This window comes from Chiloscyllium plagiosum, unplaced genomic scaffold, assembly GCF_037043375.1.
Source record: "Chiloscyllium plagiosum isolate Xiang-an unplaced genomic scaffold, Cpla_swu_hap1 HiC_scaffold_14, whole genome shotgun sequence".
Classification (NCBI taxonomy): Eukaryota; Metazoa; Chordata; class Chondrichthyes; order Orectolobiformes; family Hemiscylliidae; genus Chiloscyllium; species Chiloscyllium plagiosum.
The window spans coordinates 35,553,630-35,571,891 of NW_028270152.1; the positions used below are offsets into that span (position 1 = coordinate 35,553,630).

The 18,262-nt window shown below is 42.1% G+C and overlaps 1 protein-coding gene across 13 annotated transcripts in view; it reads left to right on the forward strand.

Moving 5' to 3' along the window:
* LOC122559001 (voltage-dependent L-type calcium channel subunit alpha-1D-like) overlaps positions 1 to 18,262 on the forward strand; it is a 672,668-nt gene that overhangs the window by 535,523 nt on the left and 118,883 nt on the right. For all 13 annotated transcript variants that reach the window (XM_087994295.1, XM_087994294.1, XM_043708069.2 and 10 more), the window contains one exon: positions 4,132 to 4,234. In XM_087994295.1, the coding sequence (XP_087850421.1) occupies positions 4,132 to 4,234 (103 nt within the window). The remainder of the gene's footprint in view (positions 1 to 4,131; positions 4,235 to 18,262) is intronic.

Genomic DNA, 18,262 nt, shown 5'->3' on the forward strand with positions numbered 1-18,262 from the left:
AAAACTCTGGTGCGGCCACATTTGGAGTATTGCGTACAGTTCTGGTCACTGCATTATAGAAAGGAGGTGGAAGCTTTGGAAAGGATTCAGAGGAGATTTACTAAGATGTTGCCTGGAATTGAGGGAAGGTCTTACGAGGAAAGGCTGAGGGACATGAGGCTGTTTTCGTTAGAGAGAAGAAGGTTGAGAGGTAACATAATTGAGACATATAAGATAATCAGAGGGTTAGACAGTTTGGATAGTGAGAGGCTTTTTCCTTGGATGGTGATGGCTAGCATGAGGGGACGTAGCTTTAAATTAAGGGGTGATAGATATAGGACAGATGTCAGAGATGGTTTCTTAACTCCGAGAATAGTAGCGGCATGGAACACACTGCCTGCAACATTCGTAGACTCGCCAACTTTAAGGGCATTTAAATGGTTCATTGGATAGGCATATGGATGAGAATGGAATAGTGTAGGTCAGGTGGACTTCAGATTGGTTCCACAGGTCAGTGCAACATCAAGGGCTGAAGGGCCTGTACTGGGCTGTAATGTTCTATGTTCTATTAACAAAGTTAAAAGTTAAACATTGCAGTAATTGTGGTGTATTGTAAAACATACAAAATAAAGTTAAAAGTTACACATTGCAGAATTTCTTAGTTTTAAGTCAAAAATAAGTAAAGCTGAAAGTTCAAACATTACAGTTTTTCTTAAGAGCTTCGCCATGGTGGGACCATACTTCGAGGAATCACCTCAAGACCAGGACTTTGTATTGATGTTTCTTAAGGGAGAGGATTCTGACAAAATATTGGCAGAAGAAGTTTTAAGAGGGGTGAAAACTGATGGACAATTTATACGTAGAAGGGCTGGCTATACTTAGGATGGTTAAATCAACTGGTTCATATGGTTTACAGATGAAAATGTGTTGCTGGAAAAGCGCAGCAGGTCAGGCAGCATCCAAGGAACAGGAGAATCGACGTTTCGGGCATAAGCCCTTCTTCAGGAATGAGAAAGTGTGTCCAGCAGGCTAAGATAAAAGGTAGGGAGGAGGGACTTGGGGGAGGGGCGTTGGAATTGCGATAGGTAGAGGGAGGTCAAGGTGAGGGTGATAGGCCGGAGTGGGGTGGGGGCGGAGAGGTCAAGAAGAAGATTGCAGGTTAGGAAGGCGGTGCTGAGTTCGAGGAATTTGACTGAGACAAGGTGGGGGGAGGGGAAATGAGGAAACTGGAGAAATCTGAGTTCATCCCTTGTGGTTGGAGGGTTCCCAGGCTGAAGATGAGGCGCTCTTCCTCCAACCGTCGTGTTGCCATGGTCTGGCGATGGAGGAGTCCAAGGACCTGCATGTCCTTGGTGGAGTGGGAGGGGGAGTTAAAGTGTTGGGCCACAGGGTGGTTGGGTTGGTTGGTCCGGGTGTCCCAGAGGTGTTCTCTGAAACATTCCGCAAGTAGGCGGCCTGTCTCCCTGTTCCCTCACTTTCTCCTCGTATGGTTTACATCCTGGGTGACTAAAGGAAGTAGGGATAGACATTGCAGAAGGACTTGCTGTAATCTTTCAACTTTCCTTTGTTATGAGGGAAATGCTAGATGATTGTAGAATGATAAATGTGACACTATTACCCCAAAATAGACGCATGGGCAATCTTACTAACTACAGGCAAGTTTAATTGTAAGTAATATTTTTGAATAAGTAATCAAGCAAAAATGAACAGGCATTTGGCGAGGTTTAACCTAATTGAGGAAGACTCGTGCAAATTTGTAAAATCCAGATCATGCCTGACTAATCTAATTTAGTTTTTTGATGAAGTAATGAAGTAACAGAAAAGTTGACTGAGATGAATCTACATTGTCTATATGGATTTTAAGAAATATATGATGAATTACCACAACAGGAAGTTTAACAAAGTTGAATGGTCACTGTCAATTTGGATAAAATATTGTTTCTAGAATAGAAAACAAAACTATGGTAAATTATTGTTTTTCATACTGGAGAATGCAGACAATGGTTCTCTGATGTGTTAGAGCCACTGCTTTTTAATGACTTGCATACTGGAATTCAGTGTAAATTTCTGCTGGTTATCCCAAAATATGCTCATAATGAAAATGATCCCAGTGGACTGCAACAAGACATAGACACACATTAGAATGAGTAGACAAATGGCTGGTGGAATTTAATAATCATTAAAAGAGTAATTAACACAGAATATGGAATCCTGGGCTTCATAAATAGGGAAAGTCATCAAGGCAGTTCTGCTGAATATTTTTAAAATGATTGAACGTTTGTGTTAGAATAATGTGTCCCATTCTGATCGCCATGTTTTAGGAAGAATGGGACTCATTATTCTAACACAATCTTTGAGAGAGGCAGAGGAGATTTACCAAAATTTGTTTTTATTAATTATTTCATGGGGTGTGGGTGTTGCAGACAAGACTGTATTCATCACTCATCCCTGGCTGGCCTTGAACTGAGTGGTTGACTATACTATTTTAATGGGCAGTTAACAGGCAACCATATTGCTGTGGCTCTGGAGTTACATATTGGCCAGGCTGGGTAAGGATGGCAGATTTACTTCCAGAATGGGCAGGTAGAGTTTTTTGACAGTTGATAATACTCTCATTTTCTCCACTACTGAGAATAGCTTTTAACTCCAGATTTATTAATTATATTTAATTTCCACCAGCTGAAAATAGCTTTCAATTCCTAATTTATTAATTATATTTCATTTCTACGAGTTGAGGAAGAGGATAAATTGACCATCAAATTGAAAGAAAATCATACCATGTGGCAAAGATTAGCGATGAGAGGATTGAGAGAATGTTAAAAATGAACAAGAAGTGATCCAAAAAAGGGAGAACATGAACTATGAGGACAACAGCAGTAAGAGCCTATTTAAATGTATATAAAGGGAGAATCAAAGGTGAACATAGCCCTTTCAAAAACCCTGGGGAAATAATGGAGAATTGGAAGTGGCAAAGGAGGTTTTTGCCAACACTCGACACTGGATTCATGGTTGTCATGAGTCTCTTAATTCCAGATTTTCTTTATTGGATTCAAATTCACCATCTGCCTTGGCAGGTTTAGAACCTGGGTGTCTAGAACATTACCTAGGCCTCTGGATTAACAGTCTAGTGATAATACCACTCAGCTGTTGCCTGTAAGTAGTCGAATAACTGGTAAGAATCTTCCAAGAATTCTTAGATTTTAGAAAGATTCCAAAGGAATGGAAAACTATCAATGTAACTTGTCTGTTCACAAGGGGTGGGAGGCAAAAAGAACAGGTCAATATAAGCCAGTTGTTTTAACATTTGTCATTGGGAAAACATTTGTGCCTATTATAAAGGATGCAATAGCAGAACATTGAGAAAAATGCACCATGATCAAACAGAGTATAGCTTAAAAAAGGGGAGCTCATGCCTGATGAATTTATTACAGTTCTTTGAAGAGGTAACAAGTGAAATGGATGAAGGATATGTGATATATTTGTATTTCTAAAAGGCATTTGATAATATACCTCACATAAGGCTACTTAATAAGTTAAGAGTCTATGGATGTTGGGAGTTGTATATTAATTAAGGAGAGAGGATTGGCTAACTAATAAGCAAAGAGTTTGGTTAAAAGGGGCATTTTCAGGATGACAACTTGTAACTGGTGGAGTGCCACAGGGATCAGTACCAGAGCATGATCATTAACAATCTATATTAATGACTTAGAGAAGGAGAGTGAATGTACAGTTGACAAATGTATGAATGGCAAAGATTTGTGGGAACATAAGTTGTGAGGGTTACTGAGTCTGTAGAGGAACAGAGACAGGTTAAGAGTGTGTGGGGAAAACACACAGTAGATGGAATAATTTGTGGGAAAATATGAATAGAGAAAAGCTACTCCAATTAAATTGATGATACAATAATAAGATGATTTAATATCTTCAGGAAAAGGTGCAAGCAGCTGTGAAGAAAATATTTGCTCAGTGCATAGTAATAACCTGGAACTCTCTGCCTTCAACTGTCGTGAAAGCAGAGATTCAAAACCACCAACTTTGTTTGCTCAAATGTTAATATTTTTCTCCTAATTCTTATTAAACAGCAAGTAAAATAACATGGTGACGTCTTTTATGGTGTAAAACTAAAATTTGCCCACTTTCTTTAACTTCCAGAGATTGGTAGCTATGAATATGCCCCTGAATAGTGATGGAACGGTAATGTTCAATGCAACCCTTTTTGCCTTGGTGAGAACAGCTTTGAAAATCAAAACAGATGGTAAGATTCATGTAGATGGATCAGAATACATCCAGTAGAAAAGTATCTAAATTAACTCTAGTGATAACTGATAATAACTTAATATTGTTGTTCAAGGTTGACTGGAATACATTTATGTGAGCCATGCCTCTCAACTGACAGACTTGAAGTTGCAGACTGCAAACTCTGACAGCAGGAACCATTAGCCAAAATAGAGTATGAAAGCAAATGCTCTCCACATCAAAAAGCATCTGTGAAGACAGGGATAGTGATAACTTTTCAAGTTGATGACTTTTCATCAAGCCAACAACCTGAATTATTACTTGCATTTCACTCCCAAGTTGGGAGTACAAAGTTGACACAATTGCCAACTGACATGAGAGTAAGTGCCATTGTTTTTTGAGGGGGTATGGTGGTGGCAGTTGAAAAGGGGAGTCATGGTGTCAAAATCCAGAAGTGATGTGGAAAGTGAGCTGTATGGAATGCCTGCCTCAGTGCACTGGTTCATTGTCAAAGATATTCACAGAAAACAAAAACCCAGAACTCAGCCCACCTATTCCCTCAGCCCCCTCCCACACAGTGCAGCCACCTCATGCCCTCCATATTTCATGCACCCTCACATTCTCCATGCTGATCCATACCTGCCAAATAATGCCTCTCAACTTCCAAACCAATCTGTGCCTCTGGAGTCACTACCCCATTTGCAGGGGGGAGGAGGTGCTGTTCTTTCATTTGCTGTCTGGCTGGCTGGCTAGCCACCATTTATTGCCCATCCTTAGTTGCCCTTGGTGATGACCTGCCTTCTTGAACCACTGCAGTCACATGTTGTAGTAAACCCACAATGCCATTATGGAAGAAATTCCAGATTTGATCCTATTTCTGGCATCCATTAGTCTCGTGAGATCATGGATCTGTGGCTGGGAAGTCTTGCTTGAATCTTTGTTTGTAGAGCAGTGTCTGTTGTGGCTGTAGAGGCCCACACGGGAGTGGCAGTCTCAGCTGCAGCGACTGCACTTGAAGGTGCTCACCTCCAGTGTTGTCCTGGTGATTTTCCGGCGGGTGCAGTTTTCTTCAACAGCAAGCTTGAGTTTCTCTTTTTCTCTTTTTAGACGTCTGCATAATTCCAGCCTCCAGTGAGAGTGATCGTTTGCAATGCCCTCTCACCTCTCAACATTCATGTTTAGTGACTTCATGTCCCTCTTGCAGACATCTTTGAAACGAGGATGGGGCTGCCCTTGTGCTCTTTTGCTGGAGGTCAGTTCCCCATAGAGCAGGTCTTTAGGGATCCTCCCATCTGACATGCAGTGTACGTGGTCCAGCCAGCAGAGACAGCACTATTGGAGCAGGGTGATGAGGCTGGGTATCTGGGCGCAGGCCAGGACCTTATTGTTGGTGACTCGGTCAGTCCACTTGATGTCCAGGATGCATCTCACACTGTGAAGGAGGAAGGCGTTGTGACGCGGCTTCTGTCTGGAGTAGAGGCTCCAGGTCTTGTTGCCATAAAGCAGTGTGCTGAGGATGTAGACCCTGTAGACTGCAACCTTGGTGTGCGTTGTCAGCTTTCTGTTCTCCCAGACACTCTTTGTCAGCCTGACGAATGTTGAGCCTACACATCTGATCCATCTGTTGATCTCTGAGTCCAGGGAGAGACTGACCGTGATGGTGGAGCCAAGGTATATAAACTCGTGGACTACCTCCAGCTCATAGTTATTGATGGTAATGGCAAGGAGTGTTTAGCACCTTGAGCCAACATTGTTGGTCTTCTTCAGGCTGATGGTCAAGCTGAAGTCCTAACAGGCCCTTGACAGGTGCTTGAGGTGTTGCAGTTGCTCTTCTGAGTGTGATCACAATGCTGCATCATGAAGACAGAGGGTGGTGGTGGAGGGTTCTTTTTCAGACTGGAAGCCTGTGACCAGTGGAGTGCCACAAGGATCGGTGCTGGGTCCACTACTTTTCATCATTTATATAAATGATTTGGATGTGAGCATAAGAGGTATAGTTAGTAAGTTTGCAGATGACACCAAAATTGGAGGTGTAGTGGATCACAAAGAAGATTACCTCAGATTACAATGGGATCTTGATCAGATGGGCCAATGGGCTGAGAAGTGGCAGATGGAGTTTAATTCAGATAAATGCGAGGTGCTGCATTTTGGGAAAGCAAATCTTAGCAGGACTTATACACTTAATGGTAAGGTCCTAGGGAGTGTTGCTGAACAAAGAGACCTTGGAGTGCAGTTTCATAGCTCCTTGAAAATGGAGTCGCAGGTAGATAGGTTGGTGAAGAAGGCATTTGGTATGCTTTCCTTTATTGGTCAGAGTATTGAGTACAGGAGTTCGGAGATCATGTTGCGGCTGTACAGGACATTGGCTAGGCCACTGTTGGAATATTGCATGCAATTCTGGTCTCCTTCCTATTGGAAAGATGTTGTGAAACTTGAAAGGGTTAAGAAAAGATTTACAAGGATCTTGCCAGGGTTAGAGGATTTGAGCTTTAGGGAGAGATTGAATAGGCTTGGGCTGTTTTCACTGGAGTGTCGGAGGCCTTATATCGTGAGGGGCATGGATAGGATAAATAGACAGCCTTTTCCTTGGGGTGTGGGAGTCCAGAACTAGATGGCGTAGGTTTAGGGTAAGAGGGGAAAGATATCAAAGAGACCTAAGGGGCAACTTTTTCGCACAGAGCGAGGTATGTATGTGTGGAATGAGCTGCCAGAGGATGTGGAGGAGGCTGGTATAATTGCATAATTTAAGAGGCATTTGGATGGGTATATGAATAGGAAGGGTTTGGAGGGATATGGGCCAGGTACTGGCAGGTGGGACTAGATTGAGTTGGGATATCTGGTCCACGTGGATGAATTGGACCGAAGAGTCTGTTTCCGTGCTGTACATCTCTATGACTGTATGACTCTACCATGTCTCTGATGAGTACTTCACGGTCCTTGGTTTTCGCTGGGATAGTCTGAGCAGCCTTACGTCCTTTCTGGTGTGGAGGTAGACACCATCAGTTGATGTTCCAAAGGCATGCTTGAGAATGCCGAACAGGGTGGGGGCAAGCGCACAGCCTTGCTTCATCCCGCTGTGAATGTTGAAGGCCTCAGAAGAAGAGCCTTCAAACTGAACGATGCCCTTCATGCCTGTGTGGAATGACTGAACTATCCTAAGGAGTCTTGGGGGTGCAACCAATCCTGGCAAAGTCAAAGGCCTTCGTGAGGTCAATGAAGGCAACATAGAGTGGTTGTCTTTGCTGTTTGCATTTCTCTTGTAGCTGTCAAAGGGAAAAGATCATGTCGATTGTGGAGCATTCTGACCTGAAACTGCACTGAGACTTAGGACTTTCTGCAGTCTGTTCAGGACCTCGCGGGTGAAGACCTTTCCAATGGTGCTCAGCAAAGAGATTCCCTTGTGGTTCTTACAGCCACTTCTGTCCTCTTTGTTCTAATATAGGGTGACAATGTTGCAGTCTCTCATGTCTTGCGGCACTGCTCCCTCTTACCAGCACTGACACAGTAGTTTGTGCAGGAGGTTTAGCAGGACACCCTTTGCGTATTTGATGGTCTATCCTGATGCCTTCTCAGTAGGCAGGCTTCGATTACTTTACTCAGCTGTTCGGCAGTTGGCAATGCATCCAGTTACTCCATGACAGGCATTCCACAGCTTCTAGCACGCCATCCGAGATGCTGTTTTCTCTGGAGAAGACTTCAGAGTAATGCGCCACTCATCTCCTCATCTGCTTGTGGTTGTCTTGGATGGTCTCATCTGTTATGATTTTCAGTGGTGCTGTTTTGCTTTGGGTTGAACCAATGGTTTTCCTGATCCCCTCATACACTCCAAGGATATTGCCTGTGTCGAATGATGACTGATGCTTTTGCACAGTTGTACCCAGTAATCATTTGCACAGTGTCTGGCTGTTTTGTGGGCCTTGCTTCTTGCTGTCCTTAGCGCTTGCAGTGTTGCCTATTTGGGGTGGCATTTGTGCTCTAGTAGTGCAACACGCTTTGCCTCGATGACAGTGGTGAGTTTACTTGAGCTCACTTCAAACCAGTCTTGTGTCTTCCCCTGTTTCTTCCCAAAGGCCTTGAGTGCAGTGCTGTGGATAGTGTCCCTGAGAGAGTCCCAGCTCTGCTGAGCACCTCCTTCTGGTGAGTCTGCAAGGAACGCATCTTCCAGTGACTTGATGAACTCTGCTGCTTTCTCTGGGTGTAGGGTCTTACTGGCATTGATGCGCTGCTTGTGTGGAGACTTGTCGTAGTGCATCTTCTCTGGCCAAAGTCTGTTCTTGCAGCAAACCAGAGTGTGATCCGTGTCACAGTCAGCACTCTGAAAGGAGCAAGTCATGAGCATGTCTCTCAGGTGGTGGCATCTGGTGATTATCAGGTCTATCTGGTGCCAGTGTTTGGAATGGAAGTGTCACCAAGACACTTTGTTCTGAGCTTTGGACTGGAAGTAGGTGTTGGTGACATATAATTTGTGGAGCATGCAAAGCTCGAGTAGTCATTGCCCGTTGTCATTCATAGTGCCAATCCCATTCTGCCCCAGGCAGATTGACCAGGAGTTGTGGTCGACGCCAATTCTGGTGTTGAAGTCGTCAAGTAGCAGCAACTGTTCCTGACTTGAGGTCCCCAGTATTATGATTTGAGAACTGGTTGTAAAACTCATCCTTTGCATCTTGTGTAGAGTAGAAGGTTGGTGCATAGATGCTGACAAGGTTGACTATTGCTATTCCTATTACCGTGAACAAAGTTAAAAATCACACAACACCAAGTAATAGTCCAATTTGGAAATGCTGTTTCTTCCTCAGGTGGTTGTGGAGAATAAGATAATAAGACACAGAATTTATAGCCAAATGAGTACAGTGTCATGAAGATGTGATGATACATTAAACAATTTTAGATCAAATCTTTCATCTTTTAGAACGGAATGTGTTGGTTTCTGTTCTTTGATATGTAAATCCCTGAATTACTTTAAAATTACATTCTCAAGAAAGGTGAATCTTTTCTAACAACAGGTGTCATATCAGCTCAGACAATGCATTCAGGTGTGAGGTTTAGATTAGATTACTTACATTAGATTAGATTACTTACAGTGTGGAAACAGGCCCTTCGGCCCAACAAGTCCACACCGACCCGCCGAAGCGCAACCCACCCATACCCCTACATTTACCCCTTTAACCTAACACTACGGGCAATTTAGCATGGCCAATTCACCTGACCCGCACATTTTTTGGATTGTGGGAGGAAACCGGAGCACCCGGAGGAAACCCACGCAGACACGGGGAGAACGTGCAAACTCCACACAGTCAGTCGCCTGAGTCGGGAATTGAACCCAGGTCTCTGGCGCTGTGAGGCAGCAGTGCTAACCACTGTGCCACCGTGCCGCCCATCACGGTCTGTTTGTGTCCCAGTGTTGAGCTAGACTGGTTCTATTTCTAAAGTGGATTTACAGAGTTTTACATGGATTCAGTTAGTTTCTGAACAAAATAAAATGTAATTCTGCAAAAAACAAATTCACCTCAAACTTCTGTGTGCATGCATGTTGGAGAGACAGAGTGGGTGTGAGAATGTGATAGAGTATGTGTGTGTGTGTAGGCTTGGTTAAGTGTGCGAGTGTGTGGAGGTATACGCCTGTGAGAGGGTGTGTGCGTGGGTATGTGTGCGTAAGAGAGAGAGCTTGTCTGTGAGAGAGGGTCTGCGTGAGTTTGTGAGTATGTTGGAATGTGTGTGTGTGTGAGAGAGTGTATAGTACAATGGGATCACCTGTAGAACATAGAACATTACAGCGCAGTACTGGCCCTTCGACCCTCGATGTTGCGTCGACCTGTGGAACCAATCTGAAGACCATTTAATCTACAGTATTTCATTCTCATCCATATACCTATCTAATCACCATTTAAATGCCCTTAAAATTGGCGAGTGTACTACTGTTGCAGGCAGGCCATTCCACACCCTACTACTATCTGAGTAAAGAAACTACCTCTGGTATCTGTCCTATATCTATCACCCCTCAATTTAAAGCTATGTCCCTTCATGCTAGCCATCACCATCCGAGGAAAAAGGCTCTCACTGTCCACCCTGTCTAACCCTCTGATTATCTTACATGTCTCAATTAAGTCACCTCTCAACCTCCTTCTCTCTAACAAAAATAGCCTCAAGTTCCTCAGCCTTTCCTCGTAAGACCTTCCCTCCATACCAAGCAATATCCAAATAAATCTCCTCCCAACTCTTTCCAAAGCTTCCACATCCTTCCCATAATTCGATGACCAGAACTGTACACAATACTCCAAGTGCAACCTCTTCAGAGTTTTGTACAGCTGCAGCACGATCTCATGGTTCCCTCTTGGTATTAATAATGGTAACACACCGTATGCCGCCTTAACAACCCTATCAAGTTGGGTGACGACTTTCAGGGATCTAAGACCTCTCTGTTCATCTACACTACCAAGAATCTTACCATTAGCCCAGTACTCTTTATTCCTGTTGCTCCTTCCCAAATGAATCACCTTACATTTTTCCATATTAAACTCCATTTGCCACCCTCTTAGCCCAGCTATGCAATTTATCTGTGTTCCTGTATAACCCACAACATCCTTCTTCACTATCCACAACTTGACCAACCTTCGTGTTATCTGCAAATTTACTAACCCGTCCTTCTATGCCCTCATCCAGGTCATTTATAAAAACAACAGTGGCCCTCAGTCAGATCCTTGCGGTACCCGACTAGTAACTGAACTCCAGGATTAATATTTCCTATCAACTACCACCCTCTGTCTTCTTTCAGCTCATCAATTTCTGATCCAAACTATTAAATCACCCTCAATCCCATGCCTCCCTATTTTGTGCAATAGCCGACCTTGGGGAACCTTATCAAATGCCTTACTGAAATCCATATACACCACATCAACCGCTTTACCCTCATCCACCAGTTTGGTCACCTTTGCAAAGCCGTGTTGACTATCCCTGATCAATTTATTCCTTTCTAGATGATTATAAATCCTATCTCTTATGACCTTTTCCAACACTTTCCCCACAATCGAAGTAAGGCTCACTGGTCTATAATTACTAGGGTTGTCTCCATTCCCCTTCTTGAACAAGGGAACAACATTTGCTATCCTTCAGTCTTCTGGCACTATTCCTGTAGACAATGACAACATAAAGATAAAAGCCAAAGGTTCTGCAATCTTCTCCCTGCCTTCCCAGAAAACCCTAGGATAAATCCTATCTGACCCAGGGGACTTATCTATTCTCACACTTTCCAAAATTGCTAACACCTCCTCCTTGTGCACCTCAATCCCATCTATTCCAGTAGCGTGTATTGTAGTATTCTGCTCGACAACATTGACTTTCTCCAATATGAATACTGACAATAAATATTCGTTTAGCACTTCCCCTATCTCCTCTGTACTGTGACATGAACCCAAGGTCCTGGTTGAGGCCATTCCCATGAGAACCGAATGTGGCTATCAACTTCTGCTCGGCCACTCTGCGTGTTGCCTTTTTCCGAAGTCTGTCTTGGAGGATGGTCGCCCGGACTACTGAAGTGTTCCTCAACGGGAGGGAACACTCCTGCCTGGTGATTGTTGCGCGGTGTCCATTCGTCCATTGTCGTAGCATCTGCTCGGTCTCAGCAATATACCATGCCTCAGGGCATCCTTGCCTGCAGCATAGAATATAGACAACATTGGCCAAGTCACCATGAGTGCTCACTGCATACATGGTGGGAGATGTCCCCACATGTAATGGTGGTATCCATGTCAATGCTCTGACACATCTTGCAGCAGCTGCCATGACCGGGTTTTACAGTGTTCTTGTCTTGAAGACTGGGTAGTTTGCTGTGAACAATGATCTGTTTAATGTAGGAGATATAGAGAGTGTGTGCGCAAATGAGACCTTATCTCCTATACGTTTATGAGGTGAATTTGTTTTTGCAGAATTACATTTTATTTTGCTCAAAAAATGCGCGATTCCATGTAAAACTCTGTAAATCCCACTTAAGAAATAGAACCAGTCTAACTCAACATTGGGACGCAAACAGACCTCACACCTGAATGCATTGTCTGAGCTGAGATGGCACCTATTATTAGAAAAGATTCACCTTTCTTGAGAATGTAATTTAAAAGAAATTCTGGGATTTATATATCAAAGAACAGAAACCAACACATCTCATTCTAAAAGATGAAAGACTTGATCTAAAATAATTTAATGTATCCTCACCTTTGCATGACACTGCACTCATTTGGCTATAGATTCTGTGTCTTATTATCTTATACTCCACAACCAGCTGAGGAAGAAGCAGCACTTCGAGAGCTAGTGTTTCCAAATAAACTGTTGGACCATAACCTGGTGTTGTGTGATTTGCAACTCTGTCCACCCCAGTCCAACACCAGCATCTCCAAGTTATTACAGTGAAAGAGTAGCAATAGCCAGGATGGTGAGTGGCTTGGAAGGGAACTTGCAGGTGGTGGTGTTCCCATGTAACTACTGCTCTTGTCTTTCCAGGTAGAAGTAGTCATAGTTTGGAAGATGCTGCCTAAGGATCTTTGGTGAATTTCTGCAATGCATCTTGTATATAGTAATATTGCTTGTGAGCGTTGGTGGTGGAGGGAATGGATCTTTGTGGATGTGATGCCAGTCAAGTGGGTTGCTCTGTTCTGATCTTCTTGCAAGTTGTTGGCTGCACTTATGCAGGCAAATGGAAGTATTTAATCACACTCTTGACTTGCACTTTGTAGATAGTGGATAGGTTCTGGGGAATCAGGCGATGAGTTGCTCGCCATGGTATTCCTAGCCTCTGTCCTGTTCTTGTAGTTACTGTAATTATTTGGTGAGTCCAGTTGAATTTCTGGTCAATGGTAACCCCCAGGAGATTGATAGTGCTGCAAATGATTTAGCCTTATCTTTTGCACTGATGTGTTGGGCTCTTCCATCATTGAGGATAGGATGTTTGTGGAGCCACCTCCTCCAGTAAGTTGTTTACTTTTCCACTACTATTCGTGACTGGATGTAGCAGATTGTTGAGCTTAGATATGGTTATGGGATCATTTAGCTCTGCCTGTCACTTGCTGCTAAGGCTTCTTGGCATATAAGTAATCTTGTTAGTAGCATCACTAGGCTGACACCTTATTTTTAGGTATGCCTGGTGCTACTCTTGGAATGTCCTTTTGAACTCTCCATTGAACCAGGTTTTTATCCCGTGGCTTGATGGTAATGGTTGAGTGGGAGATATTCCAGGCCTTGAGGTTACATTTTGTAGGATTATCATTCTGTTGCGGTTAATGGCCCACAGCACCTCATTAATGCCCAGTCTTGATTTGATAGATCTGTTTGAAGTCAGTCCCATTTAGAACAGTGATCGTGGCACACAACATATTGGAGGGTATTCTCAATGTGAAGGCAAGACTTTGTCTCCACAAGGATTGTGTGGTGGTCACTCTTATAGATACTGTCATGGACTTATGCATCTGCAGCCAGGAAGTTGGTAAGGATGAGGTCACGTTTTACCTCTCTTGTTGATTTCAGCACCATTTGCTGCAGGCCAAATCTAACAGCTTTGTCCTTTCGGACTCAGTAATGCTGCTGCCACTCTTGGTGATGGCTATTGAAATCATCCACCCAGAATATAATTTGCACCTTTGCCATCTTCACTATTTCCTCTGAGTGTTATTCAACATGGAGGAGTACTGATTCATCAGCTGAGGGAGGACGGTTTGTGATAAGCAGGTCTCCTTGCCCATATTTAACCTGATGCATTGAGACTTTGAAGTCTGGAGTCTACGTTGAGTACTTCCAGTGCAACTCCCTCCTGCCTATATCACTGTTTCTTCTAGGTCTATTCTGCTGATAGTACAGAACATATGCATAGATGGTGATGGTGGCATCTGTGACTCATAGAATCATACCTTAAAATTAATGCCTGACTGTAGTTTGACTAGTCTACGAGACAGCTCTCCCAATTTTGGCACCAACTCCCAGACATTAGTGGGGAGGACTTTGCAGGGTCAATAAGGCTGTTTTTGCAATTTTTGTTTCCAGTGCCAACTCTGTGCTAGATGGTCTGTCTGGTTTCATTTCTTTGTATGCCAATCCATTATGCCAACCTATTCTCATCATCGTTCAAATGGCCCTGTATAGCCTCTAAGCCAACTTGGAACCATACCCTGTCAACTCTTGCTACCCAGCCTGTCCCCCCCCCCCCCCCCGCCCAACTTACCACTCTTCACACTTGCACATGCCATTTTAACTCATCCAGAATTTTCCACAGTTATAGCTCAAAGCCCATGCTGAAAAGAAATGTGATAAAAATTCTTTAATGTCTAATGAAAAATTCAGTTTTTTTTTAAATCACTGAAACATTTTTAATCAGTTTATTCAGTACATTTAATTTCTATTAATCCTTTATATTAAAAAAACAAGCAATGAAATTCATAGTTGCAGTTCAAAGAGTTTATAACCATTTAGAATAATGAACCATGCTGTGGAATGACAGGCACTCCATTGTGACAATGAAAGGTTGTAAAATTCATATCATTCAGCACTAATCCTGCAATCATAACCCCCAACAGTATATCAGCAAGTGACAATTTCTAAATAGGAGACTTTTTTAAATCTTTAAGGGACAAGTGTTTTAAATGCCTCAACAGCTTGACAACTCCTTTGAAATCTCTTTGATACTTGCAATGAACTTGACAGTTTGTGAGTTGATGCAATTTTTATGCACATTATGTATCTTTTAACAAGTCCAAAAGGCTTCCCACCTGCATCAAAGAGAACCTTAACTTTCCCAATGGGTATCTGACTTCTCCAAAAGCTGTCCTGGGATCAAATCGAAAAGGACACTTCATTCTCCAAAAGAGTTCCCTGCCTCACCAAAGGATTCTGCCAGCTTTAGAACTTCTCCTGAGTCTAGAGTGCCTAAATTATCTTTGAACATGCCTCTAGGGAAAAAAAAATCACATTAGACTAAGACAGTTGCACCTTAACATGTGCAGTTGTTACCATAGACCATGGATATGCACATTAGAAACTGCCTCGAACTGCAAAAATAGCAGACACTTTGTTCAGGTTTGGATTTTCAGATTTGGACCTACGGCACTCTTTTACAAAGACACAGAGGCTTTCAGTCTTTATAACAAATCAGGTTATTAACAATTTCTTTCTCCACAGATGCTGCCGAATCTACTATTTTTGGTGAAAAGAGAGCACTCTATTTTCTTATGTACAGTAATATATATTATAAAATAATATCATATTTTAAATATTGTTATTTGCATAATTCTGATAACATTAACAAAACATTTCAGTGCTCGCAAAAAGAATTGCAAGTTAAGATTTAAACAATTAATTGGTTGAAAAAATATGGAAAAGAAAGTGAATTCCATGTTTCCTTTATAAACAAGTCCAAAAAGCAGTCACGAAAGCTTTTATCCCATTTCTCGTTGAAGATTCAAGAATGTCATATTAAAGTCAGGTTACATTAAATAGAGAATAGGGTTATAGGGCTGGGGGAAGCTACAAGGAACAGGGGGACAAAACTATGAGCAACACAAAAAAATTGAAACATAAATTTACAGCAAGACATCCATGTCCATGCTATTTCCAAATTAATTCTTTAAATAGCCTGTATTATATTTAACTTGGCCTTGGAACTACATCATAAAGAGGTCGATGCAACAGGACAAGCAGAAGAGAGCTTTGCAGGATAGTGAACGAGGGTGAAGTTGTAGGGGGTACCTGACTACATGAAGCTGTACAGAAATCAGATTTTCTTGCTTGGCTTCACAGAGGAACAGTTTTCAGTGGCTCTGGTTTTCTGGGGTGGGGGCAGTCACTTGCTGAACCAAGAGTTGGAGTTCCTTACTCGTGCATCCATAGCACTCGTGGTGACTGTGAAGTTCACCTTGGACCTGATCTTTATACATCACACTTTTTTTTCAAAAACCAGTTACATCACCGTCTCTTTGCTTTTAATGCACTTTGCAATCAAGGAAGTAGAAGAAAAACCGTTTGCTTAAGCAGCAGGAATTCCTCACTTTTGCGAAGGAGAATATAAAATAGAGAGAACAATGGGCCTTTTGAGAATTTCTGAGTGAGGTGGCTTGCAAGTTGCATCCATGTGAGCCTTTGTGGTCAACTGCAAGGCTAAGCCCTCTTTTACAATAAGAAGGAATTCCATTTTTAAATGTGCAAAATAACTGCAACAATAGACAAGAAATTATGCAGATTTGTAACTGGTATCTTGGTGTCATTAGCCAAGATACACACTTTCAACCTGTGTTCTTCATCAGTGTACCCTCTCTTCCACCCAGATATTTGGTCTAGAGGCCAGTTATTTGTGAACAAGTACCATCATCTTCTAATACCTTGCTTATGCCTTCTGTTAGGCTGACCAAACAGATATATAACAGAACCAGAAACAATGGAGACCATCAGACCCCTCAAGAACAAGTTCTGATTGCTTGACGTGCTTCATTACAGAAAAATTTGTCAATGCATGCTGCATGTCACATGATTTAATATTGCAAAGTATTGCAAAAGTAGAAAAACTAGAGCTTATAGTTGGTTATAGCTTGTTTTTAGATGTGGGGCTTGACCCCTCTGCATTGAGGCATGCACCATGCAAACTTGGTGCTGCCTTTTTATTTGCCTGATTGTGACTTCAGCAAGGTATACTTATATCACATGTTGCAACCAACCTGCAAAGCTGCCTGTCCCTCCTTGAAAAGAAACAGCATTCAGGCGAATGAGCTGCTCACTCACACCCAATATAGTACAAATGGAGCACCGGAGAAGGATCCAGCGTTCACAGATGCAGCACTTGATGCCTTAGTGATAGAGATGGATAGGAGTTGAAAGATCACCTTTCCTCACTGAATTACCCTTTGATGGTGACATCGATCCACATTTCATAACTCGAGACTGTATTAAATGTTCCAGGCCTTCTTACAGTATATTCCATTTCACACCAAGTTATGTATAAGTTAATCATATGATTCTTGGCATTTCCATTTCTAAAATATTGATACTTTTAGCTGAAATTTTTCTATGATGATGCAATTATTTTGCATATATATGATGTCATCTTTTTTCCAGATATATCTTCCTTATGTCTGCTATAATGCATTTTCTGTTGCATTAATGTCCCTAATTAGATCTATTTCTCAAGAATTACAAGTTTCTACTGCACCTTTTTATTGTTGGTAGTGCTTCATTCTTATTACAAACACGTATCTTTTACTGCTCTGCATTTAAAAAGGAAATGTAATAATATTTTTCTCGCTATGCATCCAATAAAAGAAATGACAATAACAAAATTAAATGTAACATTTTCAGTATTGACTTGTTGTACCAAATGACTAACCCCATCCACCTTTTGCCATCTAAATTTCCACACTTTTTTTTCCCCACTCTTCCCCCACTTGAACTGATACCCCACCGACTCTTTGTTAAGGATCATAGCCAGCCATGCTGCTCAAAATTCCCAGGCCTACTCAAGACAAGAATTCACCTTCACGAGGAACTGGTTGTAGTCCCAAGCGTTGATCACTATTCTCTTCTGATGTTGTTAAGATTACAGAGTTAAAAATCACACAACACCAGGTTATAGTCCAACAGGTTTAATTGGAAGCACTAGCTTTTGGAGCGCTGCTCCTTCATCAGGTGGTTGTGGAGTACACAATTGTAAGACACGGAATTTATAGCAAAAGTTTACAGTGCTATGTAACTGAAATTATACATTGAAAAATACCTTGATTGTTTGTTATGTCTCTCATCTGTTAGAACAACCATGATAGTTTCATTTCTTTCATATGTAAATCGCAAAACGTTTTTAAAAGTTATATTCTCAGGTGAACTGTAACAATTGGTGTGAGCCCAGATAATGTGTTGAAGGTGTTAGCCCCCATGTGCTGCTGTCTGTGCCATAATGTTTAGACTGATTCTAATCTAAAAAATGAATTAGCAGAATCTTACATGGATTCATGCAGTTTTTGAGCAAAGTACAATGTAACTCTGCAAGTACAAATTCACCCCACAAACGTATATGTGTATGTGTGCACAC